The 25,743-nt window shown below is 43.7% G+C and overlaps 1 protein-coding gene across 1 annotated transcript in view; it reads right to left on the reverse strand.

Moving 5' to 3' along the window:
- LOC138513804 (zinc finger protein 692-like) overlaps window positions 1-25,743 on the reverse strand; it is a 529,021-nt gene that overhangs the window by 483,375 nt on the left and 19,903 nt on the right. Inside the window, exon 2 of the mRNA XM_069628903.1 lies at window positions 12,290-12,487. Coding sequence (XP_069485004.1) covers window positions 12,290-12,480 — 191 coding nt within the window. The 5' untranslated portion in view covers window positions 12,481-12,487. The remainder of the gene's footprint in view (window positions 1-12,289; window positions 12,488-25,743) is intronic.

Raw genomic sequence — 25,743 nt, forward strand, 5'->3', positions numbered from 1 at the left:
CCAAATCTTTCTGGAATTCATCTCAAGACCAGCCGGAGAAATGAAAAATCCCAAGAATTCGACTCCCTTAGTGTGAAATTGGCTCTTTTCCAATTCAGCAAATAGACGATTATCCTTCAGATTCTGTAACACCCTCCAGATACGATATTCATGGTGGTCAACTTCTTTAGAAAAAATTTAAATATCGTCACTATAACAATATCCAAGAATTCATGTAAGAACTCCCTCATTAATGAAGAACTGGAAAGCCCCAGGTGCGTTGCTAAGACCAAAAGGCATCACTTGTTGGTCAAAAAGACCAAATTGGGTTCTAAAGGCGGTCTTCCATTCATCTTCCCCAACATCCACCCTAAAGAGGGTAGGGAAATCTATTTCTCAGTTTCCATTTTGGCCAGGGCAGGTAGTTCAACGGGAGTCTTTCACAAAACAAGGTCCCAGTTTACCTGTCCTGCAGAGGTCGAAGTCGAAAGAAGTTGCAGGCTGCACTTGCAGCATCAGAAGTGGAAAACCAAAGACACCGGAGCCGCTGATGTGTCTGAAGCGGATGCCGGCTCAGAGAGAGTTCATGTTAGCAGATCAAAATTGCAGAGGTCTCGCAGCAGGAAGCACTGTTTTGGAAGGCTTTCCCTATGGAGTGAGAGAGAGAGAGAGAGAGAGACTCCTGACTGCATGTCTTGTGTCGGTGGCTGGCGAGCACCGGAGCACTAAAATAAATATTATTGCCTTTAAATTACAATCACTCCAGCCTGCTACCATACTTCAAAATCAAAAAGTGTCACTTGTTGCCTTCAGCCAGTGCATGGACATCAACAGCAGTACTATCTTGTTTTTCTTTGCGTGAACAAGACCAGACCGTGTTAAATGAGAGCATGGACTAGCGCAAAACCCTGCACTGAGCAGGGCGGCCGAGTTTGGCGAGTGGGACCGAGGCAGGCAGGATACTTCCAGGGCCGCACGCCCGGCTTCTGGTTACCCATCCTCCCAAGCCCGCTCCGGGGATGTGGTTGTGGCAAAGGGCAGGCATGGTCTTTTGCAGGCTTTCTGGGTCCAGTCGGCAATGGGAATGCCTGGCATGTAAGACCGGCTAGGGTGGAGGACAGCATCGCCTCCGCCTCAGGGATCCTGCTGCCATAGTGCAACCCAGATGACCGCTCGCCGAAGAAGTTACCTCCCACCCGCCGTGCATTTAGAGGGGGTGAGGGAGAGGGCAGCAGGTGGTGGTGGTCTGATTGGATGGTGAGTTGCTCCTTCTAGAAGCACTAGTGCCAGAGGTCGGCTGGTGAAGTGGGCCAACCGTTGCTCAGCAGAAGACTTCGAGCAGATGCCTCAGGGACCGGAGGAGCGGGAACAGGAGGCATGCGGTACAGGTCCAGTCGTCTTGGGTCTCCTAGTTTTACTCACAGAGGGCGTGGTCTGTGGGACATTGGCCCTGCTACTCATTGAGGAGTGCCGAATGGGCCACCTGTCAAAGTACTGCCATTAATGTGACACTGAAAGGTTGGACTACTGCATTTCATTCTTTGATGTTTTTATTGTTGCATCTTGTGTTAATAAATGCAGCCTTGTTACATCCAAGAAGAATGGTTTAATGCGCGTTTAATTCCTTTGGCCTCTGGCCCCTGTGAAACCTAACCATTGGGTGATGGGATGCCAAGGCTTTAAGAAATGTAATTGCTTCCCTGGTTATTGCATGGTCAGCTGCTTGTGGAGAGATCCTATGAAAGGATTTTTTTCTTTTTACAGACTTGCCCAGCACTGTGGTTTCTCCAGTTAACCGCATCCCCCCCTCTCAGATAATGTTCTTGCTTCAAACATAAATCAACCTATTAAATGTGTTATTTATTTGAGTTAATTTAAATACACAAATTTTGGTCTACCGGGAAACGTGACATCTCCATCAAAGTGGTTTCGTACTTTATGAGAATTTAGCATATTTGTGTGTGTTGTGCATGCAATGCCAACACTCTGTTTCCCAAATCAATTGCTATCATAATCAACATGACTGCATCGCCGGTGACCCAGACACCCTCACGGTTTGCCTGCTTCTAGTATTGTTGGGTAATCTGAATTTCTCCCTCACCCCACTTGGAACAAACCGACCTTCAAGCATAGAGGCAGTCTGTCATATCCTGGGGGAGGACAGTTACCTCCTGATGAGTGCCGACTCATCATGTTGGGCTGAGTTCAATGAGAGCGCGTTAATGTACGCATCCGCAGGATGGGTTTACTGCGCTCTACAGTTGCTGGTGCAAATGATAAAGCGTGGTTCACTCTACATCGGGCTCGGTGTATTTGTCTCCTTCGGAGACCAGACCCAGTACACAGACTGCATTTCTTTGCCCCTCATGCAGTGGGAGGACACGATAATGGCGACGCAGGTGGGATTGAAGTAACCAATGTCATTCAATCCACACTTTATACACCATCCCTGGATTTAACACATCAGTGACATTACAAGACGCTGTGTTCTCAAGTTGAAGAAAACACACAAGCTGGCACCCACAATGTCATAGGAGGAGCTTACTGAAGAAGATGTATCCAATGCAGCAGCATTTCGCCAATCCTGGCTCAGCACAATCCAGGGCAAGAATCCCAGTGGGTTGTGATAGTGTTTACTGGACGTGGAGAAACGATACTCCCAGCCAGAGAAAGAAGGACTAGCTGTTGTGTGGGCATGCAAGCATTTTCAAATGTTTCTGCTAGGAAAGTAATTCGCGATTAAAACAGATCACCAAGCCCTGGTGACCATATATGGAAATCATCAGCGTAAAATGCTGCCTCAAATAGAAAGATGGGGTGTGCGGCTGCAGGACATCAACTTCTCAATCGTTCACAAGCCTGGAAAAAAAGAATATAACCCAGCTGACTTCATGTCCAAACACCCTATACCAGATCCATTGACCAGCCTTTCTATGGCAGAAGAATATGTCAATTTTCTCACTGCCCAACTGGATAGCACTAGAAACCATTACAAGAGAGTGCAGTACATGTGATGCCACCATGAAAAAGGTGCGAGTAATGAACGGATCTCGGAGATGGAGATCTATGTTTCCCGAAGGGTGCCATGACAAAGGTGTGCCCATGCTGGAGCTGTATACTCCAGTTTCTGTGCTCTCTTTACTCCAGACCCGGGAACGCCAAGTGTACAGAATTCGGTGTGAGTACTGTGAACGCAGAGCTTGCGATGTACCAAATTTCAAAGGCCTCCTCGAAATGCCGGTGTTATCACAGCAAAGGTCCTGCGCAAGCTGGTCAGCCCACTTGTTGGCCCAGGGACACTTCCGAGAAGGCTTACTTGCAGGGTTTGATGAAGGTGCAGAGAATAGTTAGTCCCACTATTCCAATGGGTCAAAGCGCCTTTGCAGACCTTCTAGTTCAATCAGATGCAGAAGAGTCCAGCAGGACGACAGCGGGCTCAGGGTGCCAAACCTTCCAGCGGGTCTCCAGCGGTTCCTCGACTCACCTTCTTAGTTTGAGGATACTTGGATCCTATCCTTTGTTCAGTGAGAACTCGAGAGATCAACATGGTATGGGTGTTTGGAGCCTTCTCTTATCCAGAATCTCCTTCACGCCAAAATGAAGAGGACCGAATTGGAGATCTGCTCACATACAGGCACAACATATGTGGACCAATCATGGACCACGGTGCTCCCAGGCATTCACAGCACACCAGACTCTCTGGCACCCAGGATGTGTATTGGAACCAGACAGTCCAGCCCACATCCTGAAAGCACATACACAAGGCAAGCAGAAGCCCGTGAAAGCTTGGGGTTTCGCGGGAGAATGCATGCCCAAATAGGGACGGACCTGGGTCGGCTCAACCTGGGGAAGGTGAAGGGGCAAGATGGCCAAAGGACAGGACAAAGAACCTCATGGCATGCTCATTTTGGAGCCAGGCCACCTATCTGTGCCAAACGTGGTTTACCTGGCAGGAAAGGGTTAAAAATACATGAAAAGATAAGCTGCCTCCAGCCCTGTCCAAGGCACATCTGCACTTCTCCTAAAAAATCCTTCGAGAGTATCTAGGGCCTTTAGAAATGACAGGGAGACCCAAGTGCACTATACTGGAAGGTACATTTCTGCAACATGTTGCAAGTGCACAAAGTTACAACACTGACAAGGACTAAGGGAAACAAAATCTCGCAGTACTGTCTGTCTTTAAGGGCATGTCAGTTTCCCCATAATAAAATGAGCGAAAAGCCCAGGGGAGTGCAGCAGAAGGCTGTGCTTCTCTGGCAAAGTCAGACTATGGTGTATAACAACAGCAAAATGTTGGGGGGTACACAACTGGAGGGAAAATTACACATCAAATTAAAATCTTTCCTAACAGTGGCCACCAAACGTCAAATAAAGTGATACAATGTTGTTTCCTGGAATTAATGCCCTTGTAGAGCACACAATCAGAGCATGCCACCTGTATCAAAGCACAGCCCGGCAAAATAATCCTGAACCTTTCTGCATGTCAGACTCGCCATGGAGCCAGATTTTGGTCGAATTCTTCGGACCCTTTGGCGACAACAAAAAGGAAATAACCAAAAATGTACAAAAGAACCAAAAGGGTAAAAAATGCCAAATTCGTCTTGGTAAAAAGAAAAAACGAGTTTGACAGTATGGGATTTCGGGGGTGTCCCCCATTTCCAGTAAATGGAAAGCGGGGCACAATAAAGAAAAAAAAACTAATAATAAAATGAGCCTGCGGCATCAGTTTGCATCTATAATTTGGAGATGGAACCGCAAGGAGAAGCCGGACGCAGGGTTCCCAAGTGCAGATATGTTGTGGTAATTTTATAGGTATAAGGTATAGGAGTGGTGGGTAGCGGGGATAAGGGCATCCAGGATTTTCGAAAATGTCAGCTGCCATAATTCAGTGGCAGTAAAATCTGCCGTGAAATTATCAAGCACAACCTACAAATATTGGCTAGTTGTCATGGACAAATATTCATGATTCCCCATCGTCCAGATGGTCTCATCCACAGGAACCAGCACTGTCATCCCTGAGCTGGAAAACATCTTCTCAGCATGGGGAATTCCTAGAAAATGGTCCACCTTTCAGCAGTCTGGAGTTTGCTAGGTTTATGCAACACATGGGATCCATCACAGGATCATAACACCCTTGTGGCTGCAGGCCAACTGAATGGTCGAAAGATTTATAAGTAGTCACAAGAAGGTCTTGCAGCAAAACGAGCTGAGATCCATGTCCCTCAATCAAGCACTGTGCAACATTCTATGGGATTACCGAAACTCACCTCGAGGGTCACAGGAAAGTGCCCTTCTGAGTTGATGTTCGGGAGAAGAGTAAAGACAAGGCTTCCCAGTCTCTAGGAATCGTGCAACAAGGAGAAACACAGGGTAGCTGACAGACAGCTTAAGGAAGCAGAACATGAAATAGTAAGCTAGGAAGCAGGACATGAAATAGTATGCCGATCAGCAGAGACACGCAAAAGCATCATTGTTGCAAAAAAGAGACAATGTTCTTGTCTGTCGCAGGCAGGAAAAGAAATCAGATTACCGATTCGACCCAGGATGGTTAGCAGCGTCTCACGTGAAAGGGACCATGGAGACAGCATAATCTCCAGGGCGAGTGGTCACCCACAACATCTCTCACTTCAGGAAATACACAGAAAAGATAATGAGGTGAGAGAGGAAGTAGAACAAGTGAGTAATCAAGAAGTCAGAACTGAAGATGTACCAAGGGAAGCTCAGATGAGGCCGACAAGATACATCGGAAGACCGTGCGCCTCATTGAAGATATATAAGGGACGAGCAATGTAAGTGTTTAAATTTCCTGACCCTGGGGAGATGTGTCCTGGGGAGGACACAGTTAACTCCTGAAGAGCGCCAACTCATCATGTTGGGCTGCGCCCAATGAGTGTGCGTTCCTGTACGCATGCGCAGGATGGTTTTTCCATGCTCTCCAGTTGCCGGCACGAATAATAAAGCGTGGTTCACTCTACATCAGGCTCTGTATATTTATTTATCCACCATCTCCTCCTGGGCCCAGAGACAGTGCACATACTGCATTTCCTTGCCCCTTGTGCAGTGGGGAACATGATACAGTCCATCTCTGTACTCTGCCTTGAACATTCCCTAGTTTGTCACTTTAAACTTTCTGTGATAGCGTACCAAAACACCTTTCCAACTCTTCATTAAAGGTTCTCTTTTGGAGTGTCTTGCCAGCTGATGTTGAACAATTGTCTAAATGATATATCCTTTGTAAAAAACATTTTTTTAAAAGCTCACACTATGTCAACGAGAAGTATTGTATTTGGTGATTTATGAAGTGCTCTTTCCCCCATTTGTATGTCAATGTGCTGGAAAATATGAATAGGTTAAGGTTAGGAGATGCTTGTGTGCATTTTTGCCATTCTAGGACTTGGGTGGCTGGCTAGGCTCGTCTAAGCAGCCAAACAAGAGGTCAGGCACGTGGGTGGGTGTCATCGGTGGTTTCCAATAGGGTGCTATTGTTGGGAGAGTCTATGTATGACAAGTTATACCAAATTCATTTTTTTGGTAGTCGCTGTATGCTAGTGGCAGAGGTGTTGAGGTACGTCAGGTGTTTCAGTGTGGACGGCTATATGTGCTGCTAGACCAGAGAGCATAGCCACAGCTGCATTCTACGGTGCATGGATGGTTGGCCGTGCCTGCGACCTGTGTCCACAGGTGTGGTGTAAGGTATATGTATGGTAGTCTGAGGTTATACATACCGTAGTCTTTGGAGTTGGTTGGCTGGAGCGATGGCTTTTGTTGTGGCTGTTGTATGTGGCGACAATATGTCAGGCGAGCCACTGCGAGTGCTGCCGGCCTCTGTATTACAAATGGTATAAGGGTGTCCTGTCCTGATTGGCTGGCTTGACTGGTTCGGCGGAGTGGATTCAGGGTGATATTATGTGAAGAGCCAGGATTTTAAGGCCTTTCTGAATTTCAGATGGTTTCCAGTGTTACGAAATGTGTAGGGGTAGGGAGTTCCAGATGATGGATCCGCCCAGCCTCGAGGAGATGTGGGATGGGATCACTAGGCGAAATGCTGTGCGAGATCTGAGATTCCTTGAGGGCTGGTATGGTATGATTTTGTCTCCAAGGAAATCCGGTCCGGTGTTGTGGACGGCTCGGTGGGTGATGCACATGGCTTTAAAAGTAGTGCGTCGAGCGATCGGGAGCCAGTGGAGGACTTTTAGCATGGGGCTGATGTGTTCTCTGGTGGGTAGGTTTATGAGCAGGCGTGCTGCCGCGTTTTGGATTCTTTGGAGTTTCCTTAGTTGAGATGCTGGGGCGCCTAGGTAGAGGCTGTTTGTGTAATCTAGGCAGGACAGGATGAAGGAGTTGATGGCAGAGAAGCGGTGGGGATAGATGAGGTAAGGGAAGATGCATCTGAGAATCCGTAGATTGTAGAAACAGGTTTTGGATATGGTGGTGGTGTGTTGGGTAAGGAATAGGTCTGAGTCCAATGTGCATCCCAAGTTTTTTACCACGTTGGAGATTTCCGGTGCTTGTCCTATGACTTGAGGCCAAGGAATCGGTTGCAGGAGGAGGGCAGACTAGGATTTCAGTTTTCTCTGGGTTGAGGATGCGGTGGTTGGTCGGCATCCAGTGGTCAATATCTGAGAGGCACGACAACAGGTCCGGACTGCCCGAGCCTTGCGATTTTGAGGATGATCTGGTGTCATCTGCGTAGTTGTAGCAGGTGAGATTGTATGAGCGGATGATTCCGGGCTGCGGTTTTAGGTAGAAATTGAAAACAAGGGGAGATGTGGATGCTCCTTGTGGCACACGTTTCCTTACTGGTCGTGATGTAGAAGTGAACTGGTGGAGGTGCATGATTAGTGATCGATTTGAGAAAAAGGAGGAGATCCAGGAGAGGGCTGAGTTTCTGATTCCTACTGTTTTAGCCTGTCTAGTTGAACAGAGTGATCAATGGTATCGAAGGCAGCGGAGAGATCCAGCAGGATGAGTACTGCTCATCCATCTGCGTCGGCTGTTCTTTTTAGGTCGTCCCAGAGAGAGACTAGGGAAGATTCTGTTCCTCGGAGTGGCCTGAAGCCCGATTGTGTAGGGTCTAGAAGGTTGTTGGCTTTGGCAAAGTGGCCAAGCTGTTTGTATGCCGTGCGGTCCAGGAGTTTGGCAATGAAGCGTGTGTTGGAGATGGGGCAGTAGTTCTGGGGGAGGAGTGCGCTCAGTGTCTTTTTTTTTTTTTTTTGAGGATGGCTTTGACATAAGAGGTTTTTAGGGCTTTCGGGAAAGATCCTGATGTTAGTGAATGGTAAAGGATTGTGCGTGCGATGCTACCTGCACATGAGGAGACTAGGATATTTTTGAGGAGTGAGGGCGGACAGGGGACCTCAGTTGAGCCTGAAGGGCAGCTATCTGCTACGAGAAAGTGGAACTCTTGGTGTGTGATGGGAGAGAAGGAGTCGAGTGTTTGTATCATGGGGGGATTGAAGGTTGGTAGGAGGACGGGTGGGTGGCAGGGGCATATGTGTATAGTTTTGAGATGATAGCGGAGTGTCTGTCATTAGCGACAGTGTGGAAGTGCAGTGATAAGGTGACACACAGGGCTTGGGAGATTGGTGGTGGGTGGCTCGTGCATGCAGGGGATTCGAATTCCACTATGATTCGATGTAGTTCGTTGCTTGGGTTATGGGCATTTAGGATTCTGTTCCCACAGACATTTTTCTTGCATTTTTTATTTCCAGTCTGTATGTTCTGTTTGTTTTTACCAGGGTGATTTTTATGTGACAAGTGTATGCTTCCCTGCATATTTCCCTCTATCTTCAAGCAAAACTGACATAACTATAGGCCTGCACTCACTTCACATGTCCACCTCTTCATTTCTTTGAAACAGAAATTGTTATAATTCATGTGTTTCAAAAATTTAAATATCAATTTCTCGTATAAAGTTCAAATTTTAAGTTAAAAAAACTGAACATTCATATCCAAGTTAAACGTGAAGTGTTACAATAAATTAAATGACTGCAGTCAAAATCATGGAGTACATTCCTGGACACTTCACTAGATAAGCATACTCAAAGAGATCATTTTGGTGTAGAAAAGGAGCCTGTAACGCAAAAGATATGGAACATAAAACGCGTGAGAAGAAGAATATGAGCAAAAAGTACAGGGAGAGTTGCAAGCGCAGAATCTAGGTGAAAATGCAATGGGGGGGGGGGGGGGAGAGTGTGGGCAGAATGTAAGGAAAGACGTAACCCTGATTCATGGAATTATTTGCGCGTAAAACGCACATTTGCGCGCCATTCTGCCCGAAAATCCCCATACCTCAAACAGGGATTTTCGGGCAGAATGGCGTGCAAATGTGCGTTTTACGCGCAAATAATTCCATGAATCCGGGTGGACTGTGGGCAGAACATGAAGGAACGCAAGTACAGAGGGGAAAAGGTATTTGGGTGAATAAAAGCAAATAGGACAACGGGAGTAGATAGCATGTCAGAAGTAAGGTAAAAGTATTAAAGTGGTTGGCAAAATGAGGGAAAAAATGCATGAGGCAAAAAGCACAGAAGTAACGTGTGGCATATTGTCAGGGAAATGAAAGAAGAGAAGAATGTGGGCAAAATGCAGAAAGCAATGAGATAGCAGAACATGAGCTAAAGGGTATATCTAGAGTTGTGTAGAGAAATAAGTTACAGACAAACGAGGAGACAGTGAGAAAAATGGAATAAAAAGTGTGGCGGAAGAATGATAGAGAAAAGAAAAGAGGTGCGTGGAAAGAGAAAAGGCACAAAGGGGTACGCATGATCATGAAAAAATGGTGACCTGAGACCTGTTTTAGAATGTGAAAAAAAGGGAAAATAAGTATAAAGGGTCAAAGAAAGCTCAAACGAAGACGGTATGTGTAGGTAGAATGGTAGCGAAAAGGCACAGGAAAAAGTCGATAAGCAGATTGTGAGAAAAGGCACCGTGAGCTGTGTGCGAATAGCGTAAAAGAAAAGGAAGGCGGGTGGGTGGGCAGAACAAGAGAGAAAAAAAACACAGGCCCTATGCAGACAGAACGTAACATTTAAGGCATGTGATGTGTGTATATAGAACGTAATACAACACGCACTGACAAAGCCAACAGTTTGGGCAGTGGTAAAAGTGTGCACAGAAAGTAGTGGAAGGACGTCCTCTTTTCCTTCACTCCCCCATCGTCATTTAAAAACGAAAACACACACACACACCCACCCCCCCCCCCCACCCCCTTCCCCTCCAGACTGCTTGGGAATGGGCATCATGAGTAAGCAGTCCATTGAAATAAACAAAGTTTAGCCAGCACTTGAAAGACAGCACGATGCGGTCTATCAGCACTGGACTGAGGTAGTAGTGTTTCCAATTACATATCGAGTTGTTTAAGAACCTTTTGTTGAAAGGATTTACCAACCTGTGTCCACATATGAGAACATTAGGTGACCATTACTAACTAATAGTGGCCATTTTCCATCAACCAATGTTTTTTGTGAATTGTGCACTTTAGAGTTATATTAATAACAAGGCAGCCATCAGACTGCAGATGTCATTTTTACTGTTGTAATGTTTATACATTGTATTGTGTGTTTTTATTGTACATGTAATTTTTATGAAAAGTGATGATTATTTTTTATGTGGTTTTATTAGAATGTATTTTATCATTTTTGTGAAATAAAATTGAATGCATTAACATCTATTTGGGAAGGTTTAAACGAGAGACATTATGGTTCTGGAGTCCGAGTGTCTTTTGCTTGTTTTGGGGTTGAACCCTTGTGTTGGTAAATTACCCCTTGTTTCTATTTTGGTTTTTAGCAAAATGCGGTTCGACGCCGGATTGTACCTGCAGAGCCTAGGTTAAAATCCCCAGCAGGGGAAAAATGATTCCCCCCCAAAAAGTGGCGTTTCCTTCCCGCCCAACAGCACTCCAGTGTAGCTCTCAACGTTGTGTGGCCACCAGGCAGGTGAACACCCGATTTCTTCTGGTGGGTGAAAGCCTGTTGAGTTCTATGGGCTGGTAGGGAGCTGGGTGGGTGAGAGAGCTGTTTATAGGGCGGGTGAGGTGACACCGACCAAAAGCATGCGAGTTGAAAGGTATGCTACAGGTCACAAAGTTAGCGAACTATGACAGATTTTCCTGAGAAAAAAGAGACAGTCACACCTTTTAGTTCCCCCCACTTTGACCTCCGAGTTTGGGCTTTTGTTTAGGTATGGGATAGGAATTTGCTAGGCATCGATACTACCTGGCTATGACGTTGCAACAGCTGGTAAGAGGGATTACTTGGGCATCTGATGGCAGTACATGACAAATGCCTCTCTAACATCTCAAGCAAAAAAATGGCTTTGTCAGTGCTTGTTTTTGCAGGACTTCAGTGAAAAGAGGAGGTATAAATCCAGCTGCTAAATGCCAACTTGGCTAAGACATTTGTATTACACTAGTAGCCATTTACAGCCCCAATTGCGCCATTAACTTGCTGCAGACTGCTTCGAGGTAACAATGGGAACCCAAAGCTTGATCTTACACTGCTTGCTAGCTAGCTAAAAGAGATCTTAGGAGGATGTGTTGTTCTGGGCAGGGAGTGGAAGGTAGTGGGTGGGAATAGCCGTAAGGATTAGCATGGCCATGGACAGTTAATGGGTGGGTAAATCTACCCAAACACCCACGAGCTGTCTGTGCTTCCTCAAAACAACACACACGAGCTGTGTACCTCCTCTTTCATCTCCCTCCTACCTGTACTACAATGCAATAGTTTCGGCTTATAGGCGGCGCTATAGTCTAAACTAAAAAGGGCCTTGAGAGGATAAAGTTAATTGTGTTACAAATAAATTAAATAAATAAGTTAGCGAATCCCGTTTTTAAGGAGGCTACACCTCAATGCTTGTGGTAGAAGTGTTTGCCAGTGCTTTTGCAAAGATATTGGCTGGAGTTAACATATACGGATAAGGAAACCAGTGGGATAACTGGGGTAATGCAAAAGAGGGCCTCTCACGCAGATAATTCTTTGGGGCCCAGCAGCCCTCTTTTGCTTTGCCCCAGTCATCACACTGGTGCTCTTACCCATATAGGTTTAATATCGGCTAGTAGCCTTGAGAAAATGCTAGAGAAATTGTCTAACACAAGTTGGCTAAATGGCGTTTAGCACTAAGGTATAGAGTCTCCATATGTCAAACGTTGATAGTCTAGTATTAGCAGAACACTTCAAACTAGACAGCAGACAAACAATGACAAACATACTATATCAACAGCGCTCAGACGCAGTATCCTCTACCACAGAGAGGACCACGTTTACAATCTTAGCTAACTCAAAAGGAAAAAGGTATGTGGTTCAAGAAATACCTGTCCAACAAGAACTTGGCCAACTGCGAGTGGAGTGAGAAGCCAAGCTCTTGCTTCAGAATGCACCACTGATCAAGGTGGCTACCGATACGGATGCGACACTTGCTGCGTCGGGCATCCAACTCCTTTCGTTTCTGCTTACGCACTGCCTCAGGGGCACGAGGACGGCCCTGCAGGTTCTGTGTGTCCATCGTCTACCTGTACAAAGATAAAGAAGAAAGTAAGCATCATTTTGTTATGACACTGAAAAAAAGTGTATTTCCTCGAGTTGTGAACTTCCCCCCCCACTTTCTTGATAAGAGTATAACTTGGTCCATTCTGAATCTGCTACCACATGGGTCCAACAAGGTACCAAAAAAATCACATACTTTTAGGTTGGTCAATGGGGCTGCTGTACAGAGTCTTTATAGGTGATCTTTGTGTGGCTTAAGTGCCTGTTATCACCAACTTCAGCGATGCCTCTTCAGCTGGAGAATCCAAGAGCGACTGTAATCTCCTATCTCATACACTGAAATGAGGAACTGGACTGATAATGTGTTGCATGGTGTGGATCTTTTTCCTACACAATCCAGCAGTGTGGCTCTGTTTAGCATTACTTGGGTGCAAGTTTTACCACTATGTAAAACAAACCATTCCACTGGCATGGGAGACATGTTGGATTTACCTTTGCTTATTAAATCTGTGTGAGATTTAAAGCTCCACACATAACTTTAGCACAAGGCATGTGTATGTTTGCTTTTCCTAGCCCTGTTTACCTGATTTTTCCCCGATGAGCTCTCATCAGAGGTCTCATCAGTGAGGCCCCCCAAGAAGACCTCAAGTTCCTCAGGTCAGAAAGTCCCACTGCACAGCTGACTGTATGGGCTCTAGTGCTTGGTGGAGCCAGCATTTGATTCTAGTTTGGTACCGCCAGATCTGGCACAGGCGTGCTCCCACTGGAAGGAAAACCTTGCAGTTCAAACCATGATGTGGTGGGCTCTGGACTGGGCCTTCGTAAAATAATAGTCCAGCTTATATCAAAGGCAATAAATGATCTGGAGGCAAGTCAGGCAACAGGTTAATCTCTCAAGGGAGAAGATTGTCTTTGCCAGGGCGAAGGATTGATTCCATTCATCTCTGCACATAAAAAATTCCAATATTAGATATGCTACCTTGGTCAGACGGTTCCATGAAATGTCCCCTCAAAAGTATCGCCATACAAAATAAAAATAAAATAAAAAGAAATCGCCAAAAAATTGCCATTTTTTTGTGGGGACATTATTACATGGGACATGCGGGGGACACCCCTGCAGCATCCAAACCCTTTTTTTATTTTTCATGGGGAGCGGGGGGGGCACCCCCGTTGCCCCTGTCCCTATATATGGTCACCTATATAATGTTGCCACAACCTTTTCCCAGCAACATTATATACAGTGACCATATATATATATATTTTTTTTACCTGATACCGGTCAGACAGACAGCTGGGCTTGTACGGCACCGCTACCTCTTTTGTGAAAAACAGTAGTAGTGGTGCCTGGCCAGATCCATATTGCAGACAATCTAATACCTTAGCAAGAAACAATGTAACCCCGGGACCTACAAAGGAGGTCATACTATTTTAGCGAAAGACACACATCATATTACAGCAGACTGGCTAAACAAGCCACCGTCAAAAAACGAATACAAAAGGTTTATGACAACAACAAAAAACGAAAACATTTAAAACACATTTATGTGGGCGCCGGCTGACTATGGCATGCACTCCTAACGTTTAACCTCAACAACTACACCTGACCCTAACAATGAGTCCAAACCCCTGGCAGTCGTGTTCTTGGGCGTTCAATTGCAACTTCAAAATAAACATGCGAATGCCTGTGTGGTCTAGCCCTGAATGATACAGTTTTCTGAGATTTTACAAGCAACCGAAACGGATGCACACACTGTTGGTCTGCACTGCCTAGTTGGTCCACGTCCCCAAATGGAGTGGAAACCTGAAACTAAGAGTAAAGCTGGATTCTGGTGGCAGAACTAATTGGAGGCAGGAGTGCAGGGCAAGGAACACATTTGACCAGATGTGTTACTAACCACCAAGGGTCCTTTGTCATCAATGAAAAAGTTAAATCCACATCCCCCCTTTTAATTAAAATGGGCTTATAGGAAGGGGAGGGAGTGGGGGTTGGTTTTGGAAATCAGATTGTCAGGGGAAGGCCTAGCCATACCGGATATAATGTAAACATAAGCATGACTTTGCCAGATCTGGCCCAGTTAACCAGTCATGAACACAGGGCCGTCAGGCTGCATTTCCCTCCATATGGCCTTTAATTCCTCTGTTGGCACTCACCGTCCACTAATCTCAGAGATTACATGCTTCTGCTGTCTACCTCCTCCAGCAGATTAACTGCCCCAGCTGTCCCTAATCTCTGTCTTCCCTACTGACTGTCAGGCTCACAGGCGATCACCAGTCCATCTTCACTTTCATAGGGGCCTTGCATACCGTACTTGCCCATTGAAGCTAAGGCACACTGCGAGGGCCTTCAAGATGGAGACTCTACTAGCCAGCACCTGCCAAGATGTCTCAAGCTGACCTGGTAAATGATTTTAAGCACGTTTGGAATAGTATGTGATAGTGACCATTGTCCGAGACAAGTCATCTGAATGAGACCTAATGTTTAAGTGAGAATGACTGATGGGCTAATCACAGTTGATCCCCCAATCCCCCCCAGAAAGTCCAGTGAGTTATCCAACAATCTGACAAGACAATAAAACTGTGTGGGATATATTTACCCACTCAGCTGTACTTCCTTCCATAACCAAGCTGCACTTCAGGAGAGACAGCAAAATGGCTGCGCTGGCTCCTGCGAGCACCACTGCCTCACACCAAAACTGTTTTTCAGCTACAAAAAGATGGCTGCGCCATCTTGCCAAGCCCATATTGGGCAGGATGGAACAAGGGGGCACACTGAGAAAGCCTGCCAGTGTGTTCTTACATGAACAAAAGAAGGGGAATGATAAAGCAGAGCTGCTTTGCTACAAGCCCAAAGTTCCCATTGAAAAAGGGAAATATTTACATTTAAAAATGATGCCGCTTTGATGCTCTTTTTCCTCTGTTCCTCATCACAATACTTTTATTAATGAGACCTTGCCATGCTTATCCACCTTCACATTGTGCTTCAGCAGGCAAGAGCAGTATTCCTGAATGACAGGCTATTTTTCAGATCTGAAGAATTCAAAGGACGCTGTCCTTCAGCTACACAGGAAACACTTTACTTTCTGGCTACAAAATGTCAAGGATCAATGCAACAAAAAAAAAAAGGCCCCGGCTCTCTGGGCCTATGTCAATTTCAGTGCATCTGTGTTTTAACCCATTGCTGCATACAAGAAGCTAACTCTGGTTACAAAACAATGTGGGAATTCAGAGGGAAGAGAAAAACCGGATTTGCATGAAAAATTCAGCAGTCACCACACGTATAAAATGTACTTTTGTAAACTAAGACAAATACTTGTTTAAAGGTGTATGTTGGATAAGGCCCTGCCCTTATCTAGCAATGTGAAGGGGTTTTGTGCTGTGAAACAGACATGGGAGATCTTATTCAACAGGCTTTATTCTGATTTATAACAAAAATAAATAAAATAAGGAATTAAATTGCATTTGCTACATAGGGGAAATCAGCCCCAAACAGGTTTCTGCTTGGGGGTTCCCAGCAACAGAAGGACCCTCACAGTAGATGCTAGAACACACAAGTGATAATTGCTACCTTGGCAGACTTTCATCTGGGCTGAGGCCTCTTACTATGGAAGTTCTGGGACAGCAACCTGTGAAGTGGAAGTGGCCATAAACCTTCAATCAAACTGGGAAAATCCCTCCCCACACTGGGCTGAAGTGACAGTTGGAGGTAGCTGAAGAGAAATAAATGGTCCCAGTGAAGGACAAAGGATGCCCATTTGTTTCAAAAGACTATTTTATTAAGAAATTTTGATGACTGTTATTTTTGCAACAGAAATTCGCAGGAATGTTTTAATGTAATTTTGTGGGTTTTAATTTAAGATGTTGTAGCCTTCAATGCCACCTTGGGAACAGAAATGGAAGAGAATTGGGTATTCCACGGAGAGTGTACATGATGCCAATGTAAAATTCAACACTGACATGTCTATTGATGATCTATACACACGTGTAAAGTTATAGAATTTTAGGCCGAATATTTCACACCAAAAATGACTAACAATTATTAGAAGGGCAAAACAATGTCTTACAAACTGTAGAGTTGGACTGGCATGCTCTGCAGAAAATATGTAACCTATTTATATAATTTGTTAAGATGCCCCAACTGTAGAAATGTGCCATTTATGGCAACACTGAATTGTAGCTAAAGTAACTGTGGGAGGTTCTGGGCATTGTAAAACTCACATCATAAATCTGACATCATGCCCTTGGAACCCAACCAGCTGAGAGGAAGGCGGTAACTATCTCCCCTGACCAATCTAGTTGTTTAGAGGCGTGCTTAGCTAAGCCTGCCCTGCCGTATAATTCTATGATGTCACCATGCTCTATAAAAAGGGTGGCTGACAAAACTCTAGGGAGACTCTTTCCTGAATTTTCTACGTCTGCGTTCCTGATCTTCTACATTCATCTTGCCAGATTCCAGATCCCAAAGGGAAAAGCTGTGGTATTCTTTTGGGAAGCATCCTGAAACCAGACTGTCTTTTTGCCCACTAACTGCATGTTCACTGCAACCCTGCCATCCAGCTGTCCTGATTATCCGGTGACCAGACAGGCCCAGCTGTTATGCTAGGAGAGTACGCCGCTACCTGGTGACCTGAGCCCTGGAGTCCAGAACCCGGTTGACTGTTCCTAATGCCAGATTTTAGAGTGGACTGCAAGTATCCCCCATCCCATAACACAAAGTCTACCTCATCTTGACTTTGGTCATTGTGCCACTCTCTAAGCAACCCTATCCATACCCTGATACCTTGTATACCCTGTTCCAATTTTCTGTGTACCCTGTTCTTGTTTCCTAGTGTTAGCGCAACTCTTTTATTCACCTCACCTTGTAACTCAATAGTGATATTTGGAGTAATTTAAATTAATTCCAACACAGATCACAACACGGCGGGAAAAGGTTGACGTTGCAAATCAATCTTTGAAAATAATGTGGCTTTCTTTAACAATATAGTCTAAATAATTTAGTTTAAGTAAAATTTGCCTTTTTGAACCGATTTTCTCTTTTTCACTGCTCTATTTTCCTAAAAACAAACCTTATTCTACCTTCCAAATCTCTCAATTCACCAGCTGTAGCCCTCCTTTCACTTCTATATTGTCCCTGTGCTGTGCATCTCTTTCCCTGCCCAAAAACTGCATTCTGATTCAGTGTTCTCCACCCGTTTTTTGAAAAAACGTTTTTTTTGCATTTAAAAACTGCAAACCAGAAAAAAAATAAACTTTTCCATGTGCGAGTTCAGCTGCACCGGGTTTTCAATTTCAATCTGTTTTGTGAACTGTATGCTTTTGTGATACCTTGCCTCATGGTTGATAGTGAGGTAACATCCCTAATACTGTGATAAAACATAATATATAATTATTTAACACACATATAATTAATTATTTTTCTAAATCCAAGTGTTATTTTAGGCGTTTGCAAAGGGTTTTTGCCTCTTATTTTGTGAGGGAAGGTCGGATTTTGATTCTTTTTGCTGCCTCTTATCCCAGACTACCTGCTGCTTCTTTCTATCCACTATTCTTTCAGAATTCGATTATTGGTGGGTTGAGGGAACATTGCAGGGGGAAACCTTAACTTGGGTGCTATTTATTCTAATTCAAAAAGTGCTCCTATTCACTTGTGCTTTGGATATGGTCTACTAGAAGGTTAACCAAGTGCATTGCTTCCATTTCCATTGTCATTATCACCCTATTGGTGATTGCTGCCCAATATTAAAATGTGTGTGATTTTTGTGAATTTTAAAAATAAATTAATATTGTATTTTCACCAACCGGCCTGGTTCATGGTCCATTGTGACCCGGGGTATTTGTAAAGGGGGGTGTGAGACGGGTCGGGTACTGGCTCAATTTAGATTAGTTGAAATTAAAGAAAAAGCATTCCTATTGAGCACCACATCCCAGGCTAAGACTAAGTGTCCTGGTCCAGTGTGTGACGCCCGATTGGAATCCTTAACAACTGATACATAAAATAAATCACTCTTTGGAATAAAACGGTCAATTATTTTCCATGTATTTGACAGCAAAAAAAAAAAAAAAGATTACTTTATTTGTATAATTCCACAGTTCATTGCACCATGTGTTACGTTTCCTTGGGTAATTTAACTCTTTAAAGCACAGTAGTAAAAAACCCAGAAAAGACTTTCAGGCTCCTTTCACTTATGATTTGCTTGTAGTCTTCCACTTATAATTAAGTAAATAAAGCTATCATATTCTTTTTCCTTAGCATTTTTCTAAAACGAAATGTATGTGAATTGACATGTTGGTTCAGGGATTGAAATTGAGATTGAAAAAACATGAGCTAAAAACCACCCCTGTGGATCTAGCACCAACCATTGACCAGGAGCTACCACTGGGGAACGAGGAGTTTTCCAGATCGCTCAGGAAATCTAAGCACCACATAAAATGCAAATTTATGTTTCCATTATTTATGTCTCCTTATGCTTTAAATATCATATGTATGTGCTCTAATGTTCATTTATAGATTGTCAAAAATGCACACAGTTAAATTGACGTTGATGTGTGTGTTCAGCATCAATGAGCTCCCAGTAGCTGGTGGTGTCTAGCTAACCAGGCTCTTCTAGGCTAGAGGCACGAGCTAAATAGCTCCCCTCAATTCCTGTTGGTTTATCATGTGATTTGTGTACTTTGCAAGTCAGCTCTATGAACCCGTATTTAGTTCCTGAAAAAGAAAAAACAGCTTGCTGTGCAAACAGACCTGGAAACAACGTGGCTAAGAGACGAAATTGCAGACTCTGTTCAACTGCCAGCTTTGCTATTTAAAGTGTATGATCCTTGGCAAATCACTGTCTTTCATTTTAAAACTGAAAACTCCTAAAAGTGATTTAGTTCTCAGTGAACATTATTGATCAAAAAAGGGGGATTTTTAGTTTCATATAGTGCCACCCCATACATAATAATAATGAACATTCCTATACTGCACACTACAAAGTAATCTGTCTCTTCGCCTAATCGCGGCAACACCATTTGAAAAACATTTCCCTCCTTTGAATGAAAAGGGAAATAAATATGTGCACGGTTTAGTGGTACCGCGTTTAGATGCATATATAGGAGGGCCTAAAATGAGCTACTAACATGCACATTGATACTCTCTTTATCAACCATGAAGTATTCAAAACGGTCATCTGTAGATAGCTACTAAACCCACTCAGATTTTAAATACAACATACCGCCCCAACACGCGAGGGTGCCCATGCATGATATTCTCAACAACTTTTAATAGAATCATTATGTATAGCAGCGCTTTTTGTAGCACACTAGGCTAAAAACACTGGCATAATATGAGCTTTTACTTTTTTGTCAAGTTAGCATACTAATGTGTAAATCAAGGAATATTTGGGAAAATTAAGACACAAATATTCTATCGTTTTTGCCAATACGAATGTCATTGACAGTGAATGCAAACAAAAAAAAAACAGCATGTGTACGTAAAAGCAGGCGAGCACGCATGATGTTGCCAGTCAGGTTATTGACAATGCTCCTATCGTCCACCAACTGCCCAACATTTTCTGATCGGGGTGAAGATATTTCATGAAGGTATAATAAAAACTGTTAATTGAACTCAAATCAAGTTATTATGAAAGCATGGGATCAAAGCGTAACTGCATGTACGTTTGATGTGTATGTTTTACTATGGACAGTTATCAGATATATAAAACAGCCAATTTACGAACAAGACAATTGTGCAAGTGGCCACTCCCTGGTCGAAAAGGATGACTTTAGAGACCATACTGGGGTTATCTGATGATCATCTCATCAGACGTCAACACGCTGTTAAAGTCATCAGCAAATATCTCAGAATCGTGGGTGATGATTTGGGGATGAGCTTAGGATGACAATGAATATGCTAATATCATCCCTATTTTAGAAAACTTTGTTTCTGATGCTTTAAGGATGACTTGCTGATCACTGCAAGAGGTTGCACGCTTGTCCCTGATGATTTGGGGATGACCTGCTGATTACTTCAAGAGCATTGCCATGAGACATGTTTGTTCTTGATGATTGGAGGGATGACTTACTGATTACTTCAGAACATCAGAGTTTGTAGGATGATATTCGGACCAATACAGATTGTCGTTCCGCTTTTGCTTAATTGCACTTATGCTGAATTACCCCCCACTGTGGCAAGGGTAAAGCTTGAGCCTATGTTGGGCCAAAGTGGAAGCCAGAGGCCTAAACATGGCATGCACACCCTCAGTGAGAATCCTTTGCCATCCCAGTCATAAGCAGGCACCCATCACCCTGCCAATCCCCAATGTGGCATGGGTAAAGCTTGAGACTATGTTGGGCCGAAATGGAAGAAAGAGGCCTAAACATAGCATGCACCCCCTGGGTGAGAATCCTTTGCCATCCCAGTCAAAAGCAGGAACTCAGCACCCTCACAATCAATACATTTCCATGTTGACGTGTTAGGTAAGAATTGGTGTAGTCCCACTATGTGAGACTATGCAACACTTATCTGCTTGGTGTTAGGTAACTCAACTTTTGGTATACGTCTGTACTACACAGGTTGGTAGTGTGACTGAGCAGCCAGGCCTATCTCAAGAGGGATAAATGTGAGCTGTAGAGCTGTACAAATGAAATCCGTAAATACAAGTAGTCAAGTAACACTTGCACTCAAGGTTTCAGTTATAAATAGTTATTTTTTAATTAACATCAATTTTTTAAATAAGCGTTCTTTAGAAAGGCAATCGATGTAACAATGTAAATTTACTTTAAAATTACTTTTCAGAATCAGAGCAAGTTACAGTATAATCTTTGGATATGCTTCTTACACAATTCCTAAACCCTGGGGTGACTTCAATCACAAGGACAGTAATGGCATTTATATATCATACTAGTTATACTGTGAAGATTCCGAGGTGGCAGAAAGGAAAGGTTTAAGGAAGGAAAAAGTTTAAACAGGTTCTCAGTATATGTGAGGACAACTAAATCTTCCAATGGAATCTAGACAAGCCTTTCCCAGCAGTAACAGTCTAAAACATGTTACCACCTATGAGGGACAAACAATATCAAAGTCAATGGGCTAGAAGAGTCTGCAGGGAGCCAGGACAGCCAACATCATTTAACAGTCTTTGGAGCTGAGCCACTTCTTAGAATCAAAAGTCTTGCACAAAATTAGAGTATGTTAGAAAACCATGTGTAGGGTCACAGGCTGTTAAGCCTGTGAACTTTGTAAGAAAATAGGGTGTTCCCATTGGGTAGCTGTGGTTGGGGTCATATAAATGAAAACATAATATTGTGGTCCACGCTGCTGATAAGAAAATTAAACTGTTAGCGTGTATCTAAACAGATATCACGTCACATTTACAATCTGAATGCAATCATAGTCAAATATATATGGTTGAAGGTCTGATTTATTTTAGATAATAAGAATTTTTAAAAAAAGAACAAGAACTGTAAAAAAAACGTATACAAAAGATTTGTGCATGAAAAAGAAAATATTCTGGATGGATATATAAATTCAAAATAAATTACTTTGAATGTAGAAAAGAGAAACAATGACAAATATATTTTAGCTTAACATACACAAAAATAATTGCAATAACAATTGGAGAAACAAAATTACTCTAACACATCAAAAAAGCACTTTGCGCTATTAACCAATTTTTCTAGTTGTTACTAGCTTGGTGGTTGAATGCAGGTATGGCTACGTGTGTGCAAATCACATTCAATTTCAATTCAAATGCCCAGATTCATTTCATTGGACATCTGTGCAGGTTTTGGCAAAAATAGCCAACTGCTGGCCAAAGTATCAAGAGCGTTCCTCAGGGCGAAATTGCAACTGGACCCTAGGGGGAAGCAAACATGAGAGAGATACATTGATTGCATTCAGAATGTTGGGCTGCTTTTTTAATTGCTCATTAGTCGACTGTCTATAGTTTATTCAAAAGTCCTAAAAGGTTGTCTTACCCTGTATTAGATGGGTAATGTAAAGTAGGACAGGTTGGTAGTGACCTTGTCGGTGCAGCACATGTATGTCGCAATGAAGCAAAAAAACTGTTCATGTGGCCTCACAAATCTGTGGGCAGAAAATATAGGCCAAGTCTATGGCCAAAGAGAAAGAATGGAAACCAGAGTGACAACACCTGCAGACTGTGCCAACAACAAAACGTAGCAGAATCACTTAAACTTATGTGCCTGAGTTTAAGCGAGGATAGAAAGCAAGAATTGGGAGCCATAACAGCAAAATATGGTCAAAGGTCTGCTCATGAATGGTAGAAGATCCTAATAGCAGGAAACAAAACCCACACTATACTGGCCTTGACAAAATTCTTATTATTAATTTCGGCAAAACTAGAAACAACTCAACGCTCGCTGTGCAAGAAGTGCATGGCAAGGACTGATCACAATGTCGAAAATACCACCAAAAGATAACGGACAAACGAATCACTACTCACTGTTCGTCCTTGGCAGGGACATCATTAAGGCTTCGGGACGATTGAGAATTTTATTTTATTAATTTCACTAATTCTTGAAATATTAATGATAAACTGTGAGCTTTTTAACAATTCATGCCGGTCACTGGCAAAGCTGTGGACAAGTGTATCAAAATTTTGCAGGGTGCCGTCTTGACTCTGATGCTTTTATGACTTAAAGGTTTTCTAAGATGTAAACCATGTAAGTCTCTCACATAAAAAATAAAAAAAATATAGGCCTTTTTTAGGAGGGATTTTATTCAAAATCATCTTGGTGGCTAATATGGTGTTAGTCAACCCTGAGTTACTCCTGGTTGGATCCCGTTGGTTTTTGTTGGGTAATCTCCTCAATATTGTGCCGATAGCCATCTAATTGTTATCATATTTGATCAGTTCCACAAAAAGTTCGGTAGTACCGAAAAAAGAATTAGGGTACATATGTACCTGGTACGATGAAGAATTGGCCCCTGTATTTCACTGGGTGTGAAGGATGGGTTCTTTCAACACTAATCCGGTTTGTGGTTTATATATGAAATCTGTGCGGATGGAAGAATTCCTTCTTCAGATCACCTGTTTAAAACAATAAAGACACAAAACTAAGTGTAAAAAGTTTGAAAAAAAGGGGGAAGAGAGATTTGGATAAAAACTTTGGGAAAAGCACGTGTGGTGGCCATGAAATGTGTGTTAGCATTAAATGTGCAAGCATACCTTGTTTAAGTAGTCGAATATGAATCCGATGGAGATTAAAACAATTGGACAAAGTCCTTGCATCTCAGTACACGTGAAGGAAACTCTGTCTGGTTGACCAAATCATGGGGTTGCTGTTTAAGTTGAAATTCGAAGTCTGAGGCTCCCGGCTGGCGAAAAAAATGAAAAAAAAAAGTGTGCGTTTACTGTTGTTGTTTACCAAATGTTAGAAGCTAAAAAATGAGCCAAATTATTCTGGGAGGTCCCACCTTACCTTAGTGTAAGCGGTTTCTGCATGCTGCGGCGTCCGTGTGCTCAAATTCGCACGCTGCAGCATCCGGGAGAAGCCTAGTTCAGTGTGTTGAAGCGTTGCTGTTAGCAACAGAAAAATCAAGGACATCGAAAAATGATTCAACCATGATAGACGGGCCCCCACATCTCAAGCGTGCGTGGTGAAAAATCACTTGTAGGGTCACAAGCTGCTAAATCTGTGAAAACAGAGTTGGAATCAACTATAAAAGTAAGCCACTAAGCCACTGCAATTCCCAACTGAGAAAAGCACGGCTACACGGCAGTGAGTTAAGTACCCCAAGTCTAAACAGTACCTCTGGTTTGAAGAAGAGTGGTCAAGCTGGCTTCTGTCCTGCTACAGCGATGCAGACCCCGTGTTCCTGAGACTCTGTCGTGGGGACAAGAGGGACAAGAGGGAGGACACCTGTAGGACTCCTGCGGCAGTACTTGGGAAGTCGTCGGCAGCAACAGGCTCTTTTCGGTTCAGCGGCACTTTGCGGTTTCATCGCTTAGTAAACAGCACAGTGGCGGAGCTCGGATACCGGTTGGGCTTCCTTCACTCCTTGGGTCCTGCACTCTGGTGAGGGGACTCGAGCTCTGGTCGTCCTGCTTCTGGAGGGCCCTTAGGAGACTACTGGAACTTCTAGCCGGATTTCAGACATTTCACTCGACTACGGATTACTCAACTCCTGGCACTCAGTTTTTGCAGGAAAGAAGAAGTACAGTCAGACTGGGAAGATGGTCCAGTGGAGTTGGTCTCTGGGTTAGTTGGTCCCACTAACCCAAGGGCAGAAGTCGTCCATTCCAGAGCTTCTCTGTCGAATTGAAAAAGGAGTTTCAGCACAGCAGCAGGACTTCACCGGGCAATTCAAAGGTCCAGGACGATCCAGCAAGCTTCGTTCACGGTTTCTTCGTGAGGCTTTTTTCCAGTGCTAGATACCTCTAGTCCCAAAATCCTCGCCTTTTAAGCAGGCTTCTCCCATTTATGCACAGCCTAGGCTGTCAGTGGCTGTCCTAAAAGGCCAGCCAGCCAATCAGGACTTCCTAGAGACAAAGGACAGGGGAGTTTCGGGACCCTCCCTCACATTCTGTCCTTCCAGATACACTGGAGCCAGAGGCGGGCTTCAGGGCTGAAGCCCGCCAAAGGCAAGACAAACAAAGAGCTCCAATCTGTTTCGACGAACAGAATAAAACCCCAAAAAAGACCTCACAAACAGAAAATGGCAAAAAAAGAAAACGGGGGCCATTTTGATAAAATGGTCACGCATGGGTGCTATACTGCAGCTGAGGGTTCAGCCTGTGGTACAAAAGCACAATGGTAGGAAAAATTAAATCACTGCTACCATCCATCTAAAGTAGGGAGGGTAACATAAAAATGCTATATAAGAATGTAGGATAAGGGGCTACAAAGTAACCCCGCAGCACTCCACATAAGATGGAAGGGATGTAATTTAGGGGTCACCCTGAGGTCCCCTTGCTACTCCTGTGGTCTCCCTCGCTACCCCTAAAAAAATAAAAAAACATTTTTTACCCTTTAAAAAAGAAAATTACATTGAGGATCCTGGGCTGTGGTCAGCAGCAGCATGCAGCTCTTTGTTTCTGGAGTGTCTGGTTTTCTGATAGCTATAGCTGTTAAGCTCTCACTGCTGCAATGCGTGTGTGATCTGCAGGTTACAGGTTCGACTCCTGGCAAGGTCAACCCAGCCTTTCATCCTGCTGGGGTTGATAAACGAGTACCAACACAGGTTGGGTAATATTGTATGTACATTTGTTCTATATGAAGAGCTTAAGCGTAAGTGATATATAATAACACATCATTATGGTTTGGCCTTGGACGTCTGCTT

The sequence above is a fragment of the Ambystoma mexicanum genome, chromosome 12 (genome assembly GCF_040938575.1).
Source record: "Ambystoma mexicanum isolate Mex_15411 chromosome 12, UKY_AmexF1_1, whole genome shotgun sequence".
NCBI lineage: Eukaryota > Metazoa > Chordata > Amphibia > Caudata > Ambystomatidae > Ambystoma > Ambystoma mexicanum.